We start from the raw sequence: 23,590 nt of genomic DNA on the forward strand, positions 1-23,590 counted from the left end.
GGGTAATGGAAAGGCAAAAATTGCAAAATTATGACGTCTATACACCAGAGTTGGTCTCTCCCACCCTCCCACGTTCCCCTTCCCAACTGGAGGTGCTGCGTGTAGAAGGAGGGGGTGCACGGAGGAAAGAAAATCGGATAGGAGAGGAAGGAGAAGTGGAAGACACGCTGAAGGAGAAAAACTGGTCAGGGACACGGACCTGTCTCACACCGAAAGAAATTATAGGAGAGTTGCTTGCACAAACGGTGGCGCAGAGAAAATTAAGAAGCTTTGGTGACAAGTATAATCAACCAGCGCCTGGTTTTCTTTTTCATTTTTATTTCATTTTGTGATTTGGTATTGCACAGGTGTGTTTTTGACTGAGCGTAATTTGAACGGCGTTGCCACATTGCGCCAGGATGCGCGTCTGTCCTCTGCTGGTCTTCCTCTGTCTGCTGAGCGCGGCACACGCTCAAAAGTTCTCCGCTCTCACGGTAGGAACAACTGTCTGTTTGAAATGTACTCATCCAGCTCATAGGATGCATTTACTTGTCCGACTAATGCAGAATTGATCCACATATCAAATAACGGAAGGGGTGACTCTTTTATCCAAAGGCAATTTTAATTCGTTTTTGGGGTTATTGAAGCAATCTGAAACACAAGATTAAATCCATTTGGTCTTTTTTTTTTTGTAGCCATAAGAACTAATGCTCTAATCCTTATAAACCCAACATACGTTTTAATGGCATAGGTTAAAGTGGAAGAATTGTTAAATCTCTGAACGGGCAGACTCTTTAATTGCTTATAGTAAGTAGATTTACCTGCCACCATCCAAATGGTGTTTTCATTTTCAATAACCTCCTTTGCTCCCTTTAGAGAGCTGTTTTCCAAAACTTTACACATAAATGCATTTGTATTGTTTTAAGAAAAACAATATTATTTAATCGGTTAATCTGTTTAATCTGTGAATCTGTCTTGATCCATTACAATGAATTTCCTCATTTGCCTTGTATTTTTTATTATTATTATTATTATTATTGACTTGACGTTCATGTGATTTTGGAAAGGTTTGCAGCCATGTGCAGCAGGGCAGCAAAACCACTGGTCGTTTTTCCTGAAACTGTTTTACTGCTGTATTATATTTCTATCATGTGCAATTATAGTGAAATAAAAATCATGGTCATTATCAAGTGCACATACAGGAGCAGAGTGGAATGTGCTCAGTCAAGGGCGTTGCTGATTTACAGGTTGATCCAACAGCTCCCCAGGCATCATTATTTATGTTCCAAACCAAAATGTCTTAATATCCAGTTGGAAAACAAATGACCACAAGTTGTTAACCTGTAGGTGAGGAGTCGGAGATCCTCTCGCCCGATGACACAGTGGAGCTGTGGAATGTGGGAGGAAATGTTGCATGAGCGGATGTGCTTCTTAATTTTATTTATTTTGTTCATGCTGGATCGTTTATCACGAGTACCAGGCTCTGCTATGTGATTAAAACATATTTTATGACAGCTCTGCGTCAAACTTCCCCATTGTGGGTTTTCACTTGCTTTTTATTAGAACAGCACATGGCCAGTTGGATTTGTTCTTTTAATTAATGGTGGATTGTTTGAATGACACATGAGAGGCTGGTTGGTTTCCATGTGCTACCCTCAGCATATTTGAGGTCAAACAAGAGGGTAGACCAATGGGATAATTGACTGGGGTTTTCACGACAACAATATTTTCCATGGTTGATGGCATGAAATGGTGTGTGAAGAGATGTGGACACATTAACACTGCTCTTCTCGTTTCAAACTAAATGGTTCTCCAACATATAGGCTCCGTCGGTCCCCATGATTTCATTAAATTCTGGGCCTGCCCCAAGAGGCTTTTTTTTTTACCATCATGTGATGAACAGAGGCCTTCCTTCACCATCACTCTTTCTTTTGAGAATCTTTCACAGCAATTAAAAGCCTTTTCCTTTGATTGAGTTAGTAGCTTGGTTAAAGGCTGTCACATTCATCCCTTTCCACTAGGCTTGAAACTAATGATGCCCGTAGCATCCAACCGATTACGCAGGAAACTCCCGCCAAGGCCATTTAACACGTTTACCTCGAAACTCAGCTGGGGACCCCATTGACCTTGTGAGGCGGTGGTGTGAGGGGCCTCTCAGGGCGTTGGAAGTAGGGGCCCCTGAGCCCAAAAGGCCCTTCTGAGTCTACAATGTGCTCACTGCTGGAGTCTCGCCTCCTCCGTACGCCATTCAGGACCACAATGCTGCGGAGCCTCGGGGGAGATAATTGGATTTGATTTTTATGCCGGTTGGTCTTGAACACTCCACCTGTCTCGTTCTTTCTTGACTCGCTTGATATTCTACCATCTGTTGGTACTATTGTCGTGGATACAAAAGGCAACTTGTAAGACGGATCATGAAAATAAATGTGAGACTAGCAAGTTGGTGAGAAATCTGAGACTTAATATGAATGTGGACAAGAAAAGAATTTGTGCAATATCCTAAATTGGTTCGACACACTATTTTATTAATGTCGTTAACGAAAGTAATGTCATTAATGATTTGATTGTGAATCATAAGAAGCTGTGCTGCCTAACTTCAAGGAAATCTTTGACTTTCTTATATTGACGCATGAGGTGATGGAATGAGTAACCGGCCAACCGCATAGCTCTGCCTCACCCATTCGTCATCGCTGGCCAAATGCACAAACATTTGCATCTAAAAGCCACTTGATGAAAAGCTTATACAGGAGGAAAAATGTCTCTGGAGCATATTTATCTCAGTGTTTTAAACAGTGATGGTCATTCTGGGTGGGTGAATGATTTCATGCCTCATTTGGTTCTCATTGCTGTTTTCTTGGAGCTTCATCATAAACTCTCAGACACTTGGCGCTTTGCTGGGTGCTGCTCCGTGGCCCTTGAGGAGGATCCTGTTTTGATGAATGAATCTGTTTGGGTTGTCAGGCTGTTGGCTGCCATGGGGAGATAATGACAATAGCGGTGTTGTACAGGCAATGGGGTGTCCAGCGGGAGTTGTGGAAAGGCTTGTAGCCCACCATCATAGCAGGGCTGGAAACAAACAGTCTGTTTTGGGGGGGGGGGGGTGACTAAGTGGAGGGTTTTTCTTTTTGAACCTGTCTGCCTTATCTGTTGGTCAAGATGAATGTGGACTACCAAACAGATAATAATTGTTAGTATTTGTGAGTGTGAGGAGAGTGGAGCAGTGCAATGTTTGATCACCTGTTTAAATAAAAAAAAAAAAAAAAGGTATGCATCAGTTGAACAATTGGTGTATTGAATGTGAAACTGTTAAACTATAGCGAGCAATATTGTGATTCTCACTTCATTATCACATAATTACTTTTCATATTCAAGATGACTATACTGCCATAGTTATTGTCATTGAACAATGTGATTATTGATGTTATTGTTGTTGCTGTAGGTTCAGTGATATGGGATCGGTCTACATCAAACTGAGAAGTGTTTTATTATTTTGGTTTCCTTATTTACTCGATATAGATGTATATCTATATATACATATATATATATATATATATATATATGTATATATATGTATATACCTGCTAAGGACAAAGTCATTGATACAGCTCTCGTATTTGAATTTCTTATAAATGTGTCTAAATATTGAATAAGCTAAGGCATATGTTTTACATTAGAAAACACAGTTGGTTCTATTCAGCCGTTGAAATAGAGTGGTGACTTTTTTTAAGTTATTGCTAACAAGAAAGTCAAGCTAGTTCTCTTCGTATTGGTTGCGTGATGACAGATGAGTGCTGAGGCATAGGTTCTCATAAGGCAAACGGCTCCCCAGCTCTTTTTCATTAACACTTATTTTGTCTCCTCCTCTTGATGATTTGCTGCTTTGAAAAAAGGTCATATTTTTGAAGGGCTCCCAAAAAAATTATTTTGATTCAATCACTTCAAGAACAACTCCACTTCCGATGTGTGTCTACGAGCCTCTTGGCTCTGGGAGGATTTATGAGCCAGGCTGACAGGCTGGGCTCATCCCCCATCTGCACCCCCCCGCACCCTCAGCCCGAGGCGACATTGCCCCCCTCCCTCTCTGCCAACCCCCTTCCAGGTGCAGCGCAGCCCTGCAGCCTTGCTCGTCTGAACATAGGAGGCTGCCACCAAACACCATCCCTCACTTGATTTGTAAGACGTCAGACGCAACAAATTTGTTTTATTGCTGTTCATCCCACTTCTTCAGGGCGTGCATGACATTTGCTCTTGCTCCGTGGCGTGCCATGCCTTCTCTTTTGTAAATTCACAATAAATCCAAGGCACGAGAAAGCCTCTTTTTGTGCACTGACTAGTCGCACAGTTTTCATTTCAAACACTCATCGAATAGTACTCCAATATTTTCTTCATAAAAGCAAACTTCAGAAGAGACATCTATCTAGTATTATGCCTGAAACTAGCACCTGCATGCTATTTATCCCTGCTTTAACTCACGTCATAACTTGATTGGAGAAGATGAATCACGTAAACTTTATGAAAACCCGACTCCCGCACTGTAGCAACACAAAGACTCTGACATGTATTTGACTGAACCACTCCATCATCTACTGTCTTTTCAGTCATTGTAGCAGTCACAGTTGGTTGCCACCCCCTTCGCCACCGCCACCTTATTGTGTGGCTTGGCCAGGGGATTTCATACCATGGTGGTTGATACAATGGTGGCATTGACACAGGTGATCCGATGCGTTCAGCCAAGAGTCTGTGTTGTTATGGTTCTCATCCTCGGGAGCAACTCCAGGTGCAGGTGTTGGCAAAGACATGGAATTACATTTTCTCCAAGAGTTGACATCGCATCAGATGATTTGTGTCTTTTTACTATGTATCGAAAAAGTACTTTACCTATCCAAAAGTAGGAGTGATAACCCCCCCCCCCCCGCCCCAGACACACACACACACACACACACACACACACACACACACACACACACACACACACACTTCGTCAATACTGTAAATACTGCAAGTCTAAATAATATTAAGAAATAATATTCAGATATATACAGGAGACGCCATGGCACAATCCACACAATCCGGATTTCATAGATGAGTAATTTAGTCCGACTAAATTACTATGCATGTTTTGGGAATGTGGAAGGAAACTGGAGTACCCGCGACAAACATTGAGGCAGTAGCCCGGTTTTGAACCCGCAACCTCTGAGACGTGCTAACTACTTGGCCGCCACGCCGCCATGTCACAAACATTGACGTGAAATACAAAGTGTTTTCCTTTTGCTTTTTCATGGTTTGAATATTTACGTCTATTTTAGATAAATATAAAAGATTTTCTGGCTTGGAGAAATAAGCAAGCACAACTAGTTTTAAATTAAAGCCATTAGTTTTGTTGCAAAGGAATGGCAAAATGCGGTGTACACACTGTCAGCTAACCCCTCTATCTGACAGCTCGGATGAATTATGTAATGATTTCCCAAATATATCAAGTTAACCACAAATTCAACTTTAAACGGTTTGTAAAAGCGCCCACATCTAAAATCCTTTCAAAGTTTTATTTCACAGTTTGGAAAACTTTAGATGTAAAGTTTGCTGATTCCCAGAAATAAGATTTCTTGCAACTGTTTCCTCATGCTGTCTCGTTTTTTTTTTTTCTCCTTGCGACAGTTCCTGCGAGTGGATCAGGATAAGGAGTGTAACATGGAATGTAGCAAAGCTCCTCGCAAACCCTTGTGCGCCTCAGACGGCAGGACCTTCACATCTCGCTGCGAGTTCCTTCGAGCCAAGTGCCGCGACCCCCAGCTGGAGGTCATCCGAGGGCCATGCAAAGGTCAGGTCATGAGTCACGCTTCATCGCCGCCTGATGCTCTCAAATGCGCGGAGGGGGTCACAAGAGAAACTTCTGGGTTAAATTCATTTCAGCATAATTGATTTTTTGAGTGCTGGGAGGACAAGTGGGGCTGACATGCTGAGAGTGTGTGGGAGGCTTTACGGCCTGCCTTCAGACGCCCACGTTGGCAGTGCAGAAATGTTGACATGATTATTCGGCTGTGTGATTTAAAATAGAGTACCTAACATTCTACATGTGTGGGTTAAGCATTTCACGTTAACAATATCAGATATGACATACACTCCTTTTAAAATCATTCAGATCATCACTTGGGGGATGAGCTGGACCTGAATTTAGTAGGAAGGGACATGAAAGTCTTGTTGGAGGTTTGAATACAGTTTAAGAGATGTGTCTGTATTTATATTTGTAGCTTCTAAAGCGTATGAGTCTAAATGTTGAGAATGTAATGAATAGAACTGTTGAGCCTAAACAAAAGGAGTCCGAGAACGAGTGGGCTCGGGAAGCATCACACAAACCTTCATTGTTGCTAGGAAGGAATTGGAGCTCCCCGATGTCGCCCTTACTATCCTGACAGTTAATTGCGCTTTACTTCTGACGCATTTACCATGAGAGACTCCGAGCGAAAGTGTTTGTTGAGATAAAGAAAGGTCTTGTTTGATAGAGAAGCATTTTGCACAATTGTATGCCCTTGCTGGGTCTCTATGGCAACATCTCTTAGCAGACATCTGGATGTAGACGACACAGAATAGAGGATTCCAGCTAGGAAGCTGAAAGGGCCGAAAGTCCATGAAAGTCGTATTGTATGTGTCAAAAACATGGGGTCTATAAGAGTTTGGACCCCCCTCTGCTGCTGGATGTCAGGGGTGAAAGGAGCAGGAGCTGCATTCATAATCAAAGTCCAAATGAGACAGAGGGTTCATCTGCTCTAAAAGCACAAAAAATGGTGAGAACGGTTTTACATTTGTTTTCTATAACTGAGCTGGAATGAATCAAGTGTCCTGTCATTTTTTCCATTCAGCCCTTTTAGGTTAAAGCCCCCTCGGAGAAAAAGGATGGTTTTGGGATTTTCCAGTAAATCTAACTTTAGAGAGCTCTTTAATTCCCCATTTCCGCCCCCGCCCCCCCCCCCCCCCCCACCCACCTTGCCCTTCCTCAACAGTGGCAGTGACACACATGCAGACACGCAAGTCAAAGATAAACTAGCACGCTCTATTTTGTGCGTCAATTGGATGATCCATATTTAATTTCAATAACTTGTGACCAAATGGGTCCGTTTTTCAAGCGTTGCGTGAGTCATTGTTTTGATGAGCTATGAACCTGCCAGACAGACGGGCACTGTGTGTCACTGAAAGTTACCATTGAGGCGTAGCTGAAAGTTTAAACAGATGGTGTAATTGGCCATCAAGATGAGTTGAATTCATAGCTGTTCTAAATTCATTATTTGAAACCTTTCATTTTGTACCTGTTTCAACCAATTATTCTCAGATGTTTATTGGAAGAGGGCTGCACGGTGGTTGAGTGGTGAGCATATCTGCCTCATCGCTTTCTAGGTTCTGGCTTTGCTGTGTGGAGTTTGTCCGTCATAAACGTGGGTGTCAAACTCAAGGCCCGGGGGCCATATATGGCCCATCACATAATTGTATGTGGCCCGTGAAGACAAATTGTGTTTCGAGTTCATGTGTCAATATTAAATTACAAATTGTTTTCACTTTTAAAAATAGAGATATTGTGGGCATTTTTTTGAACCATTCATCTTTTGATAATATTTTAATAGTTTTTACTATTCTCTGATTTAAAAAAAAACTAGTTATTTATCAGTTTGTGTAGTTTGTGTAGCGTATACTGTATTTAATATAAGGCGTTGAGTCATAATGGCTCTCCGAAGGAAACTATGACTACAATGCGGCCCCTCGACACAAATTAGTTTGACACCCCGATCATAAGGTATGAATGTGAGTAAGAACGACGAACCGTCCAGGTTAGCCAACCTCTCGCCCGTTGTCACCTGATATAAACTCCCACTCAGTCACGACCCCATTGTAAACGATGTATACAAGCCAAGGTTAAATTTCTGAGCTCTGTGTTTGCTAAGATATGTTGGGTATAAAGGAAAAGGTTTATACTGAGTATGTTTGCAGGAGGCATGATCCATCCATATTTTCTAGCGCTTATTCTCATCATGGTCACAGGTCAGCTGAGCCGATCCCAGCTGACTGGGCACAAACTGGACTAGTCACTAGCCGATCGCAGGTAGCATCATAAATTATTCATATTTTGTGCTTTAACTCCCTTATGGGCAGGAATTGAAATTTGACATTCATTTCTTTGAATGAAATTTCTTTGTTTAGTTATCACACTGCAAGACATTAACTTTTAAGTTAAGTCTAACCCTAACCAAAACGACATCCTTATAAGATCATTGTTTTTTCAATGTAGCTATTGATATTGTTGGGGTGAAAGACACCAGTGAACGCTCGCAGATGCTCATTTCTACTGGTATTTACAGTCTTTGGTTTGGGTACAATGATGAGATGGTGAGAGGCAGACTGAGGAAGGTTTAGCTTTGCCTTGTGCATCGTCAGCCCTTTTTTTCATTGACTGGAATGCTCTGCAGAAGCAGCGCAAGTCGTCTCCTTCCGTAATGGCTTTACCACCAGGCACCACGAAGACCAGCCTGGCGTTCTGCTAATAAGACTAAAAGGAGTGTTGGTTCTATTCCCAGCCACACAAGCATCTGATATGCTGCTTCCGAAATGTCTTGAATTATTATTCCCCCTTCTTCCAACCCCTTACATTTTATTCTTTGTTTCATCATCATGCATGCAATTCAGCAACTTGACTTTTTTGAAAATACAGGGCCTGCAGCTGCGCGGCATAAGAAAGTAATCAAGCTGTGGCTCGTATCATGGCTCTCTGTGATGTGTCGTGATTGTGGTGATTTGTGGTTTTCCTCAGATACGTCCAGATGCGTAGCAGAGAAGAAGTACACAGAGCAGCAGGCAAAGAAGCTTTTTCCTCAGGTCTTTGTGCCAGTATGCAACCCCGATGGGACATACAGTGAGGTAACGAAATAAATGTTAACTTTGGGATGTGAGGGATGGATGCTATGCAGCTTTTATTCATTTTCAGCATTTTTATTCAACCCAGTGGAATTGTGTATTTTCAAATGTAGTATATAGTATCACTCTAATAGCGCTGCTATAACTTGCTTCACAGGTTCAATGTCACAGCTACACCGGATACTGTTGGTGCGTCACTCCCAATGGCCGACCGATCAGTGGATCAGCTGTAGCCAATAAAAAGCCTCGATGCCAAGGTGGGCACAAACCCACCAACCCCCCCCCCCCCTGACCCCCCCACCATAAAAAAGAGATGGGTAGCCAATTAGGTCAAAATAGCAATCATCATTACAGTGAAATTAATAAATAGAAGCCAAACAATTCTGGGTCAAATACTGAAAAGGAATGCATCTTTTAAATACTTATTAATGTCAACCACCACTAGTCTGTTATGTCATTATTTATCATTGACTGTGGTTCAGTGCTAGCAGACGTCTCCTTCCATCACAAATTATTCAAATCGAATCAAAAGTGAATCTCGCGTATAAGTCAAAATTGATGACAAGTGTTTTGAGCTATATAATTAAATGCAAATTCTGCTTTTTAGGGTCAAAACAAGAGCGAGCAACCACAAGAGAGCCAGGAAAAGGTGAGAAGTCAATTTTTGTCACTAGCTGTGTTTTCACTTGGCTGCTATTTCCAATCGTCTGATATAGGTCTGCTATCTTAAAGCTAGCATACAATAAGAAATGCCATAGACAGGCCAACATATTAGCTATAATTTTAAACAACATCATCAGAACTGCAACTTTAGTGTAAAGTAACACATAAAAAAAACACCCATCAATATTCAGAGGCATACATTTACTTGTGGTTCGCTATTCACAAATTCAACAAGTGTGTTCATCTACGACAATGCGTTTAAGTGATCGCCCTTTGAGGAATTTTTCAGTACTTCCTCACATGTGGGAACAGAAACCCACAGCCATCATTGCACTTTTCAGCCATTTAACAGCGGGAGATGTGTAAAACACATAAACACACTCAGCCTCCCTCGGCCACAGCTCATGCAGACAGTCACACGCTCTTGCCGACGATATGACACCCCAACAGGGCAATAGACGTGTGTGAGAATACTTCGCTTCAGATTGTTTGTAAAGAAATGTATGTTCAGGACTGTTTACAATGTATTTACAAAATGTGTTTTAATATCTTGAAATGTCTCTTAGGTGTGTTGGAGGGGTCAAATTATAGAAATGTTTTCTTTCTATGACCTTCTGCTGTTCGATGAAAATCTCACCTTTCTTTATTACCCTAGGTAACACAAGATGGTGAAAAAGCCCTGGCTGGTAGCAAATTATTATTGGTGTAAAAAAAAAAACATTCTTGAAGTGGTATAGTTCAATTTAGAGTAAGATCATTTTGTGAGGGGGAGGAGCTAAATTTAGCCTGGGATGTTAGTGGAAATTACAGAGAATATTTCAGGCCATCTCAGGTGCATTATATTTTTTTTGAATGAAATTATTTGAAAGCCATTTACTTTAATGGGAAATATAGGATGAGTTCGAACTGGGTTTTGTTGAAGTTGTTTGTTTGACTTGTTGACTTCTTCTTATCATCACTAAATTCTGTGTCACACTACTGCCACCATCAGGCTGTGGCATGCACAGCATGTGATTGCAGCCCAATCTGTGTAATTTGTGCACTAAATGGAATATATTTTACAGTACACTCTCCATTTGCTCAATGTGCATATGTGCAGCCTTCAAAACATGTTTGTGCATGTGTCTGTTTGCCTGTATCTGTGGCGTGCAGGTTGGAAAGCCTGTAAAGGCTTGCTGCTACTTTATCAAGCTCAGGCCCCCTGAAGGCTGTTATGAAATAAGTCTGTTAACTGGGAGAAACGTTTAAGCAGAGATGTTATAAGATATGGTTCATGATGATTTTTTGATTACTATGTTCAAGCATGATGTTGATCTAACCAGTCATCTCAACAGCCCTAATTGATGATTCATAAGTACTTGTATCACGCTGCCTCATTGAATGATTCGCATACAAAAAAAAATGTTAACACTTTATTCTTCACCCTAATTAAACTTTCAACGTCAAACATTCTCCAGCAACCACAAGTCTCCCTTCCAGTTCTCTTTCAAAACATTTTTCTCATCACTTTTAAAAGTTCATGTGTCTGACAGATGATCTGAATGATTAAAAAAAAAAAAGTGTAATTTGAGGGTTTGCGATTAATTCAGAATTTTATTGTTTGTGTCAGTGCATGTTTGTGTTTGCACGCTTGATTGAACGAGTTTGTTGCGATTGTCTCTTGGGTACTGTGTTCATCTAAGCTTGCTCCAGTAATTATATTTATATCAAGTGTGAATGCAATATTTGAGAAAGCATGTGATGCTGGGAGAAAAGTGGGGTGGGGGAGTGTGTGTCAAAAAATGTCCATTGGAAATAGCTGTAATGGCAGGAATAGTTTCATCCCGCAGAAGACCATCGGTACTAAAATATTCCATGCAGCACTTTAATTGTCAAGGCATCGAAGCATCATTAAGACACAAAATGCTTTACCATAAACTCTTCTCTGGTGCTTAACTTGACAAACTCATTCACATGCTGGAAACATGTGCAGCTTATGACTGGCAAACAGCAATAAATCTAATGCTGTAAGACCACAAATTGCTCAGGGGCTTCCTGGCAGATGCAATAAGAGGTGTTGCAGTCATGTCAAATGCCGCAAAGTAAAAATAGGTCATTAGTGGTTCATCATAAATCCAAATCATAAATATATATTTTTTTGCAGCCCTTGACTACAAGCTGCAGCTCACAATGTAGTTTTATCCTCCAATCAAGAAGATGAGTAGCTGGTGTTCGAAATCACATTCAATGAAAGTGCTAGCAATGAAGGCCACATTGACCTTTAATATTCGTTTGTGGAGTCATCCATTTGATTTGTCCTCACTCCTGCTTTACTTTTGGAGAATAAGTGACCCGCAGTGAGGTTAACCACACCTACGGCCTTGGCTTCACCTCGAGTGACCCCAAACCTCTGTTCCCGTCCTCTTCTTACCACAAATCAAACAAACACACCAAACAAATACTGAGCTGAATTCTCTCACAGTTCTTTGTTTCGTCTCAGACCTGGCCATTGCATTCTTTAACACTTGTGTCCTTTATTTTTGCTTGAAATAAGACGCACAGGAAGGACACGTGATGTTACTTCATGTCAGTTGGTGTGTACCTCAGAACAACGATTCCCCATGGGACGATATGACCACTATCTTCTTTTCCTCCCTGACTTTTTTTCTTTCACCTCTATTTCTGCCTCCAACCTTCTTGACCGGGCAACGTGCAAATCTCATCAAGTTATGTTTCATTTTGATCTAGTTTATGCTTGTAATTGTAGTCTCTTTGCAAATATTCTCCATTCTGAATGCAGATGAAACTGGCTTAGTGGTGGATCCACAACCCCCTGCAGATGAAGAAGGTGAGTCTCTATCCATCCATTTGACATTGTGCATCATTATATGAATGCCTTTAAAATGATTTGTGAATATAGATGTACAACAGATAGTGTTTTGGCTCAATCCATTGATATCTAGTATCATGATATAGCAAATGCTAATGCAAATGTCATCAACATTATTACAGTAAATGGAATTATTTTTATTGCTGAAAATGGGAAATTCTAAATCCAGCAATAAAAAAATAAAACAGTAGCAGAGGAACTACTGTGCTTTAATCTTTGCAGTCCCAACATTATATTTGATTTTTTTTTTCATAGTCAAAAGAAAGTATCATTTTTTGAATGATGTAATCATCTAATGGCTTAATGACACTCACAGGCCACAGTCAATAGTTTACCTACCTCAGATTTTCCCATTTCCCGGCCATATCTGTCAAATGCAGTTGACGTTTTGCAATGTGATATCTGACAACCTTGATGTGATTTTTACAGTCTGTGAGTTTTGGAAGGCCTACATTTGGCTCAGATGATATACGACTGTGTTTTCAATTGATGCTAATAAAGCTGTCATGGTGATTTCTTTCAGACATTATTTCCCAGTACCCCACTCTGTGGACGGAGCAGGTCCGCAGCCGGCAGAACAATAGAACAAGAGCACCATGTGAGTTTGAACCTTTTTTTTTTATAATGATTGGGTGTTTGCAGACCTCAACTGAAAGCAGGCTTTGTGTTTTCCTGCAGACTTTAGAGAGCAATCATAGTTTGTGGCTGCTCCTCAGTACAGATGAGGGCGAGGGGGTGGGAGGGGGGGGCGGTTGGTGAAGCCAGTACATCTTGGTGTTGGGAGTACACCACGCTTCACTGTGGTTCTCTTTGTTGCAAGCTATTCGTAATTATCAGCACATGGCACAAACACAGGATCTTCTATTCTTTTGGCTTGATCCGTGCTTTTCTTTGACTCACGTTGCACGTTGATCTCAACACACAGATCAGTTACCCTTTGGTCTCTTTGGGGATTTGTGTTTCTTCCTGCATAAAACATTCATCTAGGCTGAAAAGCCAGCGTGCATGAATGCATTTGTGCATGACTTCCATTATCATAATTTAAAACCAATAAAAAAAAAAAAAGCATGAAAAATGCTGGAATGATGGTTTTGATTAACATGCACTCTTTGGGGTATTGAGTGGGGAAAGAAGAAAAAGCAGCCCAACCAAGAGAGCCCATATGGAGGTAGTGGAGCGAAGAGACTCCGTTAAGAAAAGCAGAGAGGCGTTTCATTCAGTCTCTTTTGTGTGCTCAAAGATTTCTTAAAATAAACAAAGAAAAGGGATATCCATAATCCTGCAGTTGTTTCCGATCCTTGAAAGAATTAGCAACAAAAATATAATAAAAAACCTTTCTTAGCCAAAGGCGATCAGCTTGCATCGCTGAGTTTAATGCTAAACATCTCTTGGATATCTCCACAACAGATTAGATCCTGCTGGGGCTTTGCAAGAAGCCCATCGGATTTTTCTGTAGGAGAGAATAAAAGACAGTGAAGCGCACCATTTTCTCTTGGAATTATGATTATGTAAATAAAGATCCCTACGGAACACTGCAGTAGGGTGTCAATATGTGTGGGTGTGTGAAGGCGAAGGCCCAACGGACCAAGGTTTTAGTATTTGTCTTGTCTGTTTCCCTCTCTGTCATATACATCCATGGAGGATGGCTGACTTTTTAAATATTTACTTAACTTGTGGCATGGGGTGTCGTGCTTGTGTGTCATTAGCCCATTAATGTCGGTAAACAGTGCCACAGGGGGCTGATATAGAAGTCTGCACACTCTGTCTCTGAGGAGTCATCGCCTCAACTTCCACAGCCTCTCCCCGCCGATAGTAGCAGTGAGAAAGCTATCTACTCTATGTTTGACTTTCCTACATGATGTTTAAAATTATGTCAACCAGATGTGGCTAGGCGTAAGACTAAATTCATGCTTTAAACAACCCTTAGCGTCCAAGTGAACCTGCAATTACATGAAAAAGTGTTTGTGTGACAATAATGCCTCTGTGATGTCGCTCTCTCCAGCCTCATCGTGTGACCAGGAACAACAGTCTGCTCAAGAAGAAGCAAAGCAACACAAGAACGACGCTGTGTTTGTTCCCGATTGTGGCCAAGGCGGATTGTACAAACCAGTCCAGTGCCATCCGTCGACTGGCTACTGCTGGTGTGTTCTGGTGGACACTGGCCGGCCCATACCTGGTACCTCCACTAGGTAGGACAGATTTGCCTTGACAATTCTTTGTGCTAACTTGTAAGACATAAATGGGCAAACAGGATTGCACCATTTCCACTCATCAATGGGATTGCATCATTTTGAGCCTGAGGTGGGGTAGTGACTTAAGAATAGTAAAAGTTCTTTCGACATCCCTCCACAAAGTATTGTGATTGTGTAGTTTGCCTCATCCTGTAGAGTTACTTAGACACCAACCAACAGTGATGAAAACAAACCTGTCTTGAGCTGGGTTGATGTAACATCTTTGCTGACGATGAGACAGAGATCATTCAGACTGGCGCTGGTGCATTTGGTACCAGTACCCATGTCTTGCTATCAGATTAACAAGGATCCAGGCAAAGAGCCAGAGAGCACATTAGCGCACACCAAAGTATGGATTGTGACACTTCTCTTGACTTGTCCCAGGCCGGCTTTTGGCCAACTCGCAGAGTACCCTGAGTGGGGCTCTGGCTCTCCGAGGGGAAGCTGTGAACGCTTCCTTGTGTCCCACGCTCCCTTTCTGCCTTTCTCACTCTAAATTTCTCCTTGTCACTCTTGCTGTTCTCATACCAGACTCCAAATCATTTCCCCCATTTTGGATGTGTGTCAAGGCCTCCGCTTTTCCACAACTATTTTAATCTCATAGATTTATATAAAATGTCTCTGTTGAAAACTGTCTTTGCGGTTCAGTTCACACTGGGTGACATGACACGTGATTAACCTCTTCCTCTATTGCCCAAGGTATGAGCAGCCAAAGTGTGATGGCAACGCGAGGGCCCATCCAACAAAACCAAAGGACCATTACAGAAGCAGACATTTACAAGGTACGTCTCACGGGCGGATGGACTCAGTTTCTGTTTTTCTTCTTTGCTCAGAGGGGAAGTTCTTCAGTCATTGGCCTCCAACTGCTGCCACCCTTCCAAGGTTGTGATAACAATGGAAGTGTGTGTCTATGTGTGTGTGTGTGTGCGTGTGTTTGCTGATATCATTAGGAAGGTCTTGATAAAGACTTGAGCATTGCCAGATACTGCCCTTCCATGGTCAGCTATCCAGGAGACAGAGACAGATTGGTGGGGATTCATCCACACTGACATGTGGAGATGGAGGATAGCAGGATGAGGATAGATAGGAGATAAGGAGAAGCAGCAGGGGACAGAGTTGGAGGTAATAGATCATGAAATGTAAGGAATAGGCAGTGATATACCGCTTGACAACAGCATAGATAACCTAATTAAAGGTGTCTACAGAGTTTATCAGTTATCAGGGTGGCTTACTTGCAGTTTAAATCTAAAAACTGTGCAAAATAGAAAACCCATAACAATGAACCTTACCCCGAAGACTTGAATGGTCCTCCTCTCTTTTAACTTTATTGAAATACAATGATTGCTAAGTACATACTACGTAAATAAATGAATAAATAGATAAATAAGCAAACAGACAGAAAATAAATAAATGAATAAATGAATACATGAATAAATTAATTCATTCATTAATTAATTAAAAAATGAAAATAAAAATAAAAATAAATAAAAATAAATGAAAAAATGAATAAATAAATAAATAAATAAATAAATAAATAAATAAATAATAGATGAATGAAACTCACCTAAAGAGTTGAACTGAAGAGAGAGCGTTTAAAACGTAGTAGGTATGTGCTGCTGGGATTTAGTTCCATTCTTACTGATGGATGTGTGCATAAACATTATCACTCAACCACTTGCAATTATTATTTGTCATGTTTGAGCAGTTTCCACGACCCTTCCCATAAATTGGAATGCATTTTGTTGCATTTAATTGTAGCCTCCAAGACACCATATAACAAATTGTAGACAAAGTACAGCAATTATAGCTTTCAGGTGCATACAAGCACATTAAAGTTTAAGGGGAGGTTTCTTTTTCTTTTTCTTTTTTTTTTGATAGTTTGGTAAACATGTTAATAATCCAGAAGTAAATGCACAGAGGTTGTACTGTTCTTCTCCAGTCCAAGTGTTTTTGCAGCCGTGTTCCAGACAGGCACATTGGTCACAGGTGCTGCATTTTAGCAGCAGAGCAACTCTGGCTCTGCTCACACATGACTTGTAATGCCACAAAGTGTTACAGGGCTGTCATAGATGAACACAGCCTATGTCAGCAATTATTACTCATCCTTGTTGATGTTTGCCCAATGAGCCAAACTGTGAGAAACAGGACATAAAAATAATATATTTGTGTCAGCTGACACAAATACACTTTGTGCTGCCCTACAGACAACCTGCACCAGAATCCCATTTGAAAATACACCTGGGTAGTGTAAAAAAAACCAAAAAAACCTGCATTTTATTTTCTTTATGAGCTATTGCGTCAAGGGCTATAAACCCAGTGTATAACCCAGGCATAATTACAAATGTCGCCTTCACATCAGTCCACTTGCTGTCGAAGCGCTAGTGTTGAAAGGTTTATGGGGCGAGATGCAAAAAGGGAGCCACTCGCTTCGAAAGTGGTTGGTGGAAAGTAGTATATTTGATTTTCTTTCTCTCCACAGTGAGAATCATAAGATAGTTTTTGGGCAAGCACTGGGAGCTGCTAATGTGAGTGCTGACAGGGCTGTGCCCCATGTGGTTCCATAAAATAACATTGCTTCTCATTGAAAGCAACACACGGGTACACACATGCACTTATTGGCCAATCTTTTGCAGCACGCAGCAGCTTGATAAATGGAGGCATTGGAACAGATGCAGGAAATCTCATAATTTGATGTGTTCTTGACTTGAGCTGTCAAACCCTGGCATTCAGGTACAATCATAAAAAAAGATTTGATTTAAAAATCAGCTGCTGAAGTAATGGCAGCCAGGCATCTGCTGCCAATAGAGGCAGAGCCAAAATGATGATCTGCTCTTTATTTCTGCAGCAATGCAAAGTAAAGTTCTCTGTCTTCTGATCGTACAATTGTGTGTCTAGACTCATTTACAAGAAGAACACTATTTTGGGAGGGGCTAACAGGTGGGTCACAAATTATACTGGGCTTGGCCCATGAAGTTCCTCTAAAGCCTGAATGCAAATATGCTTGGTGTGTAAAGCAGAGCAGGGAACAGTTTGGGCATGTGTATTATCCAACCTCGGACTAAGGATCCACACTATTTAGGAGAGGTGGAGCGGAGGCGTGTTGCTGAGTTGCCACCTGTTATAGACGACCAAAGCGTGCTATTATCTCCAATGTGGGAGAATCTGGCCCCGCAGGCCTGAGCCGTAAAACGAGTAGCAATGGAAAAGCGGAGGGGAGTCGGACTGTGAGAAAAAAAAAAAGAGAGGCAGAAGAAAAATCCAAGAATTTGTCTGTAGCCTTCAGCTCTTGTACGGCCGAGCAGATAATGACTATTATTAGGGTTATCCCACCCCAGGCCCATTTTAATTATTCACTTTTTTTTTCTCCAGTTAGCATTGTCCTTATTGTTGATGGAAGGCCAGTATGTGAGTTCCTTGTTGGTTAGGATTTTGACATGATTCCATCATATTCTTTCCATCTTTTTGGTCTGAGGTGGACCTACACATAGAACGCTTAGGAACATCTTCAGTGTCCAGCTGTCAAAGCCACTCAGGGGCCTCCTGAATGATTGGCAGGTATCCTATTCCTCTTCCAGATGAGGGGAGGTCTGACACTTTATGAGGAGGACTTAAAGACAACTGTGAGAGATGTTTGGGTTTATTCTGTTGTCTTCTTACCTGCTAAAACCACACTGCCTGTTCCGTGACGTCCCACCCCAAACATTTATTAGGCCACCAATGATGGCAGCATTCCACACTTGAATGTTGTTGACGTTGGGGATCAGTTGAGAGCGCTATATCAACTCCATGATTTCCAAACTTGCACACTCAATCCATTGACCTTGTTTTCCAGGCTGTCCTGGTGCAAAGAAAACAGAGTTCCTGACAAGTGTTCTTGATGCGCTGTCGACGGACATGGTTCATGCTGTCACAGATCCAGCATCCGCCGGAAAGTATGATGTTTGCTCATGAGTTAATCCACTACAAAATAATTTTATGCTCAAGACAAATAAGTAATAGCTCCAAAAAGCAGCCTGATCTGAGACACTAGAATTTGTGTGTCCATGGGAACATGCCAGAATTGATCACTAACCTATGCTAATTTAGTGGGAAATTCATAAATAATTCAATAATAATATTAGTATAAATCAATACTGCATTACAACTGAGTAGCAGGGAAGGGATGCTGTATTCCAGTCTGATGATTTTCTCTTCTAGGGTGGTGGAGCCCGACCCCAACCACACACTGGAGGAGAGGGTGGTTCACTGGTATTTTGGTCAGCTGGATAAAAACTCCAGCGGGGACATTGGAAAGAAGGAGATCAAGCCATTCAAACGCTTCCTGCGCAAGAAATCCAAACCCAAGAAGTGTGTCAAGAAGTTTGTGGAGTATTGTGACATCAGCAACGACAAGGCACTGTCCCTGCAGGAGCTGATGGGCTGTTTGGGGGTTACCAAGGAAGAAGGTGAGCTGGCAAATACCACCGTGAAAATGGTTGTGATAAGCCTTATAGGCCTAGCAACAGTAACTAAGGGGACTAGAGGTTAGTGAAGGGTCAATTTGCACTTTGTGCAGATGGGAGTTGTAATGTGAATTCAGTCCATGTATTTCCTCCTTACAAAGGTTTCCGTCACTTTTTGTGTTACAGGGGCCAAAACAGGAGAAGGCTTATCTCCCAGTAGACTTGTAAGTCAACTATTGCTTTTGCCCCTAAAAAAAATGCCTGTGATTGGATGAATGTTCTACCCTTCAGAACCATAATGTTATTTCCGTGAGGAATGTGTGGGTTTTTTTTTTTAGATAAAAAACTAATTTTCTTTAACTCACTCACTAACTGCAGTCATGTGGAAGCGCTTAACTAAAATCAGTTTTTTGTATGTATTTCATTTTAAAAATGACAGTATAATCCTTTCATTGGGCAACAATCATATGTTGGCAGATTAGGCAAAAGTAGACAGAGGGTAAAAACATATCTTATTCCAAAAAAATGTGTGCGTCAAACTAATGTGACTTGTGTTTGCTTTCCTCAGCACCCCTCGAAGAAACAGGGCTAAAGCAGCAAGTGAGATTCTGCCCTCACCATTTGGCAACAACAAAAACCATAGTATTTGCACTTTGTACTTTAAGGAAAATGTAAATTCACTTTGTAGAAATAAGGTATTTAAACAGACTGCTGAATCTGTGAATGTTGTAGTTAGCTTTTTTTTTGTGTGTGTCCTGACAAGCAGAAATTATTAACACATACAATGTATGTGTCCTTTGAGTGTCTTGAGTTGTACAAGTTTTCTTGTTTGATGTTTCATATCATTCCTCTTTCTTTGTGGTTTTTTTTTCTTCTTGTGTTGATGACTATAAATCTGATGTTTGGATAGTTTCCTTGCAGATGACACCCATTCATTTGGAACCAAGTATCTTTTCCTGTGTCATTAACGGCAGCTTGTTTCAAACACTAACCATGAGAAACATGCTACAGATTTCCATGTATTCTTGTTTATTAGAAATAAAGAAATGTTTTATACATATTTTGTTTTTGTGTGTGTCTGGCTGACTGCTAATTACATAGAGTAATGTTTTTGTGTGTGTTGCTGTGTCAATCTAATTCAATTAGACTTCTGGACTTATTTACATATGTATGTTACATAATTGCTAAGTTTTTTTTTCTTGCCATGTGTGTTCTATTCAATAAAACACCTTGTTGACAGTCTTAAGAAGCCAAGTGTTAGTCATACATAGCGACGGTTGTGTATCATCCTACTTTTCGACAGCTTGCCAATTCCCTCCAGGGCAACATTTTAGAATTGGAACAAATGGCTGGTCATCATTCCTGTATTCATTGCAGGTTTTGAATGCAAATTGAGGATTAGATGGATGCACCAATCACAGAAAAGTTAGAACTGGTCATTTTAAAATCTGATGCATGACCCAGCATGTGTGCGTGTGAATGTGTGTATTTTCATAAGATTTACTTCCACGCAAGTGGTTGAATGGACTCTTTCTTAGAGAATAACAGTCAGCTCGGAGCAGTCATGACATTTTACACTGTGCTACATTGTTCCAGCCAGATTATGTGAGGCTACTAAGTGCTAAACCGTGGCTTTTCACACAGGAAGGTGAGTCGATGACCTCAGACTGACCTGTTCATTCGTCTTTAGCGTCTCATTTATGATTAGCAAATTAGTCTCCTTTCTATGAAATAATCCGACTCAATGGTTTGAGATTGGGGATTAGTTCTAAATAACCTATGGCCTTCTTAAGAACTTTTACCAGCCACAAAAAGACTAAACCAATTATATTTTTGAATGTTCACAATACCCAGAAAAACATTGCCATTTCCCAAACAACCATTTCATTTGTTACTGGTTTGCATCATTTTATTGTTTATTCATGATTACCTCTCAGCAGCTTTTCCTCAAACCTCTTGTTAACTTCTACTTTGTCCACAAAGCTCAAGTCTTGTCATTTATGATTTTTTCTCCGTTTGGGTTGAGATACACATAAACACCTTTTACGAGTTGGCTGCGTGTCAAAATATGGTTATGTGGCTTGGATTCTTGCCTGACCTGAAGAAAACTGTCCATACTTTTTGGCTTGCACAATTGGCAAGCTCTTCCCCTCCCCACTTCTTTGACCCATTTTTTTCTCACCTCTCTCCGTCACACAAGCACAAACAGACCCCCTGAGCACAGAGATACTATTGAGTGGGATTTGTGGGCAGAGTTTGTGTGCTTTAATGGACAAGAGCAGGCACCCGAACCCACCACTGGCCTGCCCCATGAGCTGTGGACTCATGAAGAAATTACTGTCAAAAGCCATCAGAACTTTAATAGCCTCTGGCCTGACTGTTAATTCCCTCAGGCCCACGGAGGGGCTCTGGTCTGTGGGTAAACAGTGCGGTCCAACACAGCCTGGGACTCACTACTCTCCAAATTGACTACCTGGTATGATTCAGGGGTCCAGTAAGCGTCATAGAACACTGGCACTTGCTGAAGCAGGTTAGAAAGATAATAAATAATATGCGGTTTCATTGCACTACACCAAGATGTTTTTCTAGTGGATAATAATAGTGTCAGTTATTGTCATCCATTTTTCATGGAGTTTGTCCTCATTTGTCATTTATCCTCTTCTATTCATAGCTGCCGTTTAATTCACCAAAATTGTGTTTGGGGTAAATTTATTTATTGAGAATAATGCATCATAGGAAGCAGCATGGAGGGTGATTTTGACAGAATGTGACTATCATGATTTGTGTTACAGGATTTCCCTATTTTTAACAGAGGCAACGAACAGGTTAGCACTTTTCCTTCCAATAAAATGGTTATGGTGTTAAATAAGCGTCAACTTTTGTGTGGAGTGCTATTGACCCTATAAGGCCACCGTATTCGTTCACTTTTTCGTGCTTGTGTGAGCTGGCGTGAATACAAAACAATCCATAGATGGTCAAATGACTACAGGTTGTAGAGTTGTTTGGTTGTAAAATTTTCTCTGGGCTGTTGAGATGTCGAGAATCTTACAGCTGGCTTCTTTCGATAAGAAGAATACATAAAGGGAACGGGATCACAAAGTAGCCAATGCTGTACGCCTGTTGCACCTCTAAAATTGTGTTTTTAATATTCAGACCATATTACCACTGCCGTTTGTGATATTTTTCTTCTTCTTTGGGAATGTTGCTTCCATTTTTTGTGGCAACAGCGTGGGGAAGACCCATTTTTGTTTCATCATGACTGCACCCTAGGGCACCATACGAGGGAGAAAAGTGATGTCGATTTTAAAAGCGCATGACTGACAGGGGCCCTAGAAAATAATATTTTTGGCATTAATGTGATGGGTTCAAAAGCATACCAAATCCCTGACTGCTCTCCTTATTGTGTCTCAGTGCACAAAACAAAAGTCCACAAGACATGGTTAGATGAGTTTGGTGTGGAAGAGCTCTGATGTAAACCACCTTTAGACACCTTTGGAACAAACTAAAACAGAATGTAAAGTAAAGAAAAGGAAAGTGAAGAAAAATCAGGATTTGGTTCAAAACACATACAATGAATTTAAGAGTGAGTGAGCAAGTGTGTGTGGTGTAAATGGCCTTCATGCTGTAAACCACATTCATTAAATGGATTCATGGATTTGAGTTTTTTCAAAATGAGCCTTCATACTTAACAATATTTGCTGTCATTGTTGAATATCTGAGAAGATTAAAGTATCCTGTCCTTTTGCGCTGGAGTTTAGGCGTGCACGTGGTGTCACATACTTGTCCTTTAATCTCTTTCTCACAATGTCCAGTTTGGACATAGCAATATTCCAGCTAAGCCTGACCGGAACTGAAAAGGAAAGATGTGAACAAGGTGAAATGATGAGAGAAAGGAGGCAAGGAGATAGATTGGAGGTACTAGAAGAAAGGTGAGGGGGAAATGAATGTCGGGCCTAAACTCAAGGGATTAATGGGGTGACTTCTTCTCTGGAATGTTTCGCTAGCAGCCAAGACCCGCCCACCCACAGATGCCTGCGACAAACAGGTGCACAGCCGAGGTAAGGCTGCACGGATAGGTAACGGATCCACAGTGGCTCGTTAGAAGATTTTTAAATACATGCAGACATTCCTTTGCCAGTGATATTGGTGCACTGCGCAAAGTAAAATAACTGTAAAGTAGGAAAAACCTCCAAATGCGCAAAACACAACTGAGGACAGTGATATTGAACTTAAATGGCCTTTGCGTCCAGAAACAACCCGATTAAACATTTGCTTAAAAGTCGTTTATATGTCAAGCAGTTCTGTCACAATCCGTGTTCAAATATACAAACATGCTGTCCCATTTAAAAGTTGGATGATTATATTGCGGTATTCAGAACAGTGCTTATAGTTTTATCCATTTCACAACATTCAGCCCAGGCTTTAAAAGTACTTACACACCTTCCTAAGCTGATTTAAGACTTGAACTGTGAATTGTTGAGCTTTTGCTGGACAACAAACAACTCAAC

The 23,590-nt window shown here is 41.0% G+C and overlaps 1 protein-coding gene across 2 annotated transcripts; it reads left to right on the forward strand.

Moving 5' to 3' along the window:
* Positions 1-87: 87 nt before the first annotated feature.
* Positions 88-20,316, forward strand: smoc2 (SPARC related modular calcium binding 2). Of its 2 annotated transcripts, none has more exons than XM_085922821.1 (13): positions 88-473; positions 5,635-5,797; positions 8,774-8,880; positions 9,035-9,134; positions 9,485-9,526; positions 12,287-12,367; positions 12,933-13,007; positions 14,412-14,598; positions 15,340-15,422; positions 18,473-18,572; positions 18,838-19,085; positions 19,269-19,306; positions 19,651-20,316. In XM_085922821.1, exons 1-13 carry the CDS (start codon positions 399-401, stop codon positions 19,672-19,674), a joined length of 1,323 nt encoding a protein of 440 aa, XP_085778947.1. In that variant the 5' UTR covers positions 88-398; the 3' UTR covers positions 19,675-20,316. The 2 variants fall into 2 exon arrangements, with proteins under 2 accessions (XP_085778947.1, XP_085778946.1); XM_085922820.1 differs by having other exon boundaries at positions 12,320-12,367.
* The last annotated feature ends 3,274 nt before the right edge of the window (positions 20,317-23,590 follow it).

The sequence above is a fragment of the Syngnathus leptorhynchus genome, chromosome 10, assembly GCF_054491065.1.
Source record: "Syngnathus leptorhynchus isolate UIUO chromosome 10, UIUO_Slep, whole genome shotgun sequence".
Classification (NCBI taxonomy): Eukaryota; Metazoa; Chordata; class Actinopteri; order Syngnathiformes; family Syngnathidae; genus Syngnathus; species Syngnathus leptorhynchus.

What these genes read in the sequence shown, in the direction of transcription:
- smoc2 (XM_085922821.1), top strand. Translation starts at nt 399, where the DNA reads ATGCGCGTCTGTCCTCTGCTGGTCTTCCTCTGTCTGCTGAGCGCGGCA. An exon ending in CACAAGAGAGCCAGGAAAAG is followed by an intron (nt 9,527 to 12,286) that starts GTGAGAAGTCAA and finishes TTGTAATTGTAG; the next exon opens with TCTCTTTGCAAATATTCTCC. An exon ending in ATACCTGGTACCTCCACTAG is followed by an intron (nt 14,599 to 15,339) that starts GTAGGACAGATT and finishes CTATTGCCCAAG; the next exon opens with GTATGAGCAGCCAAAGTGTG.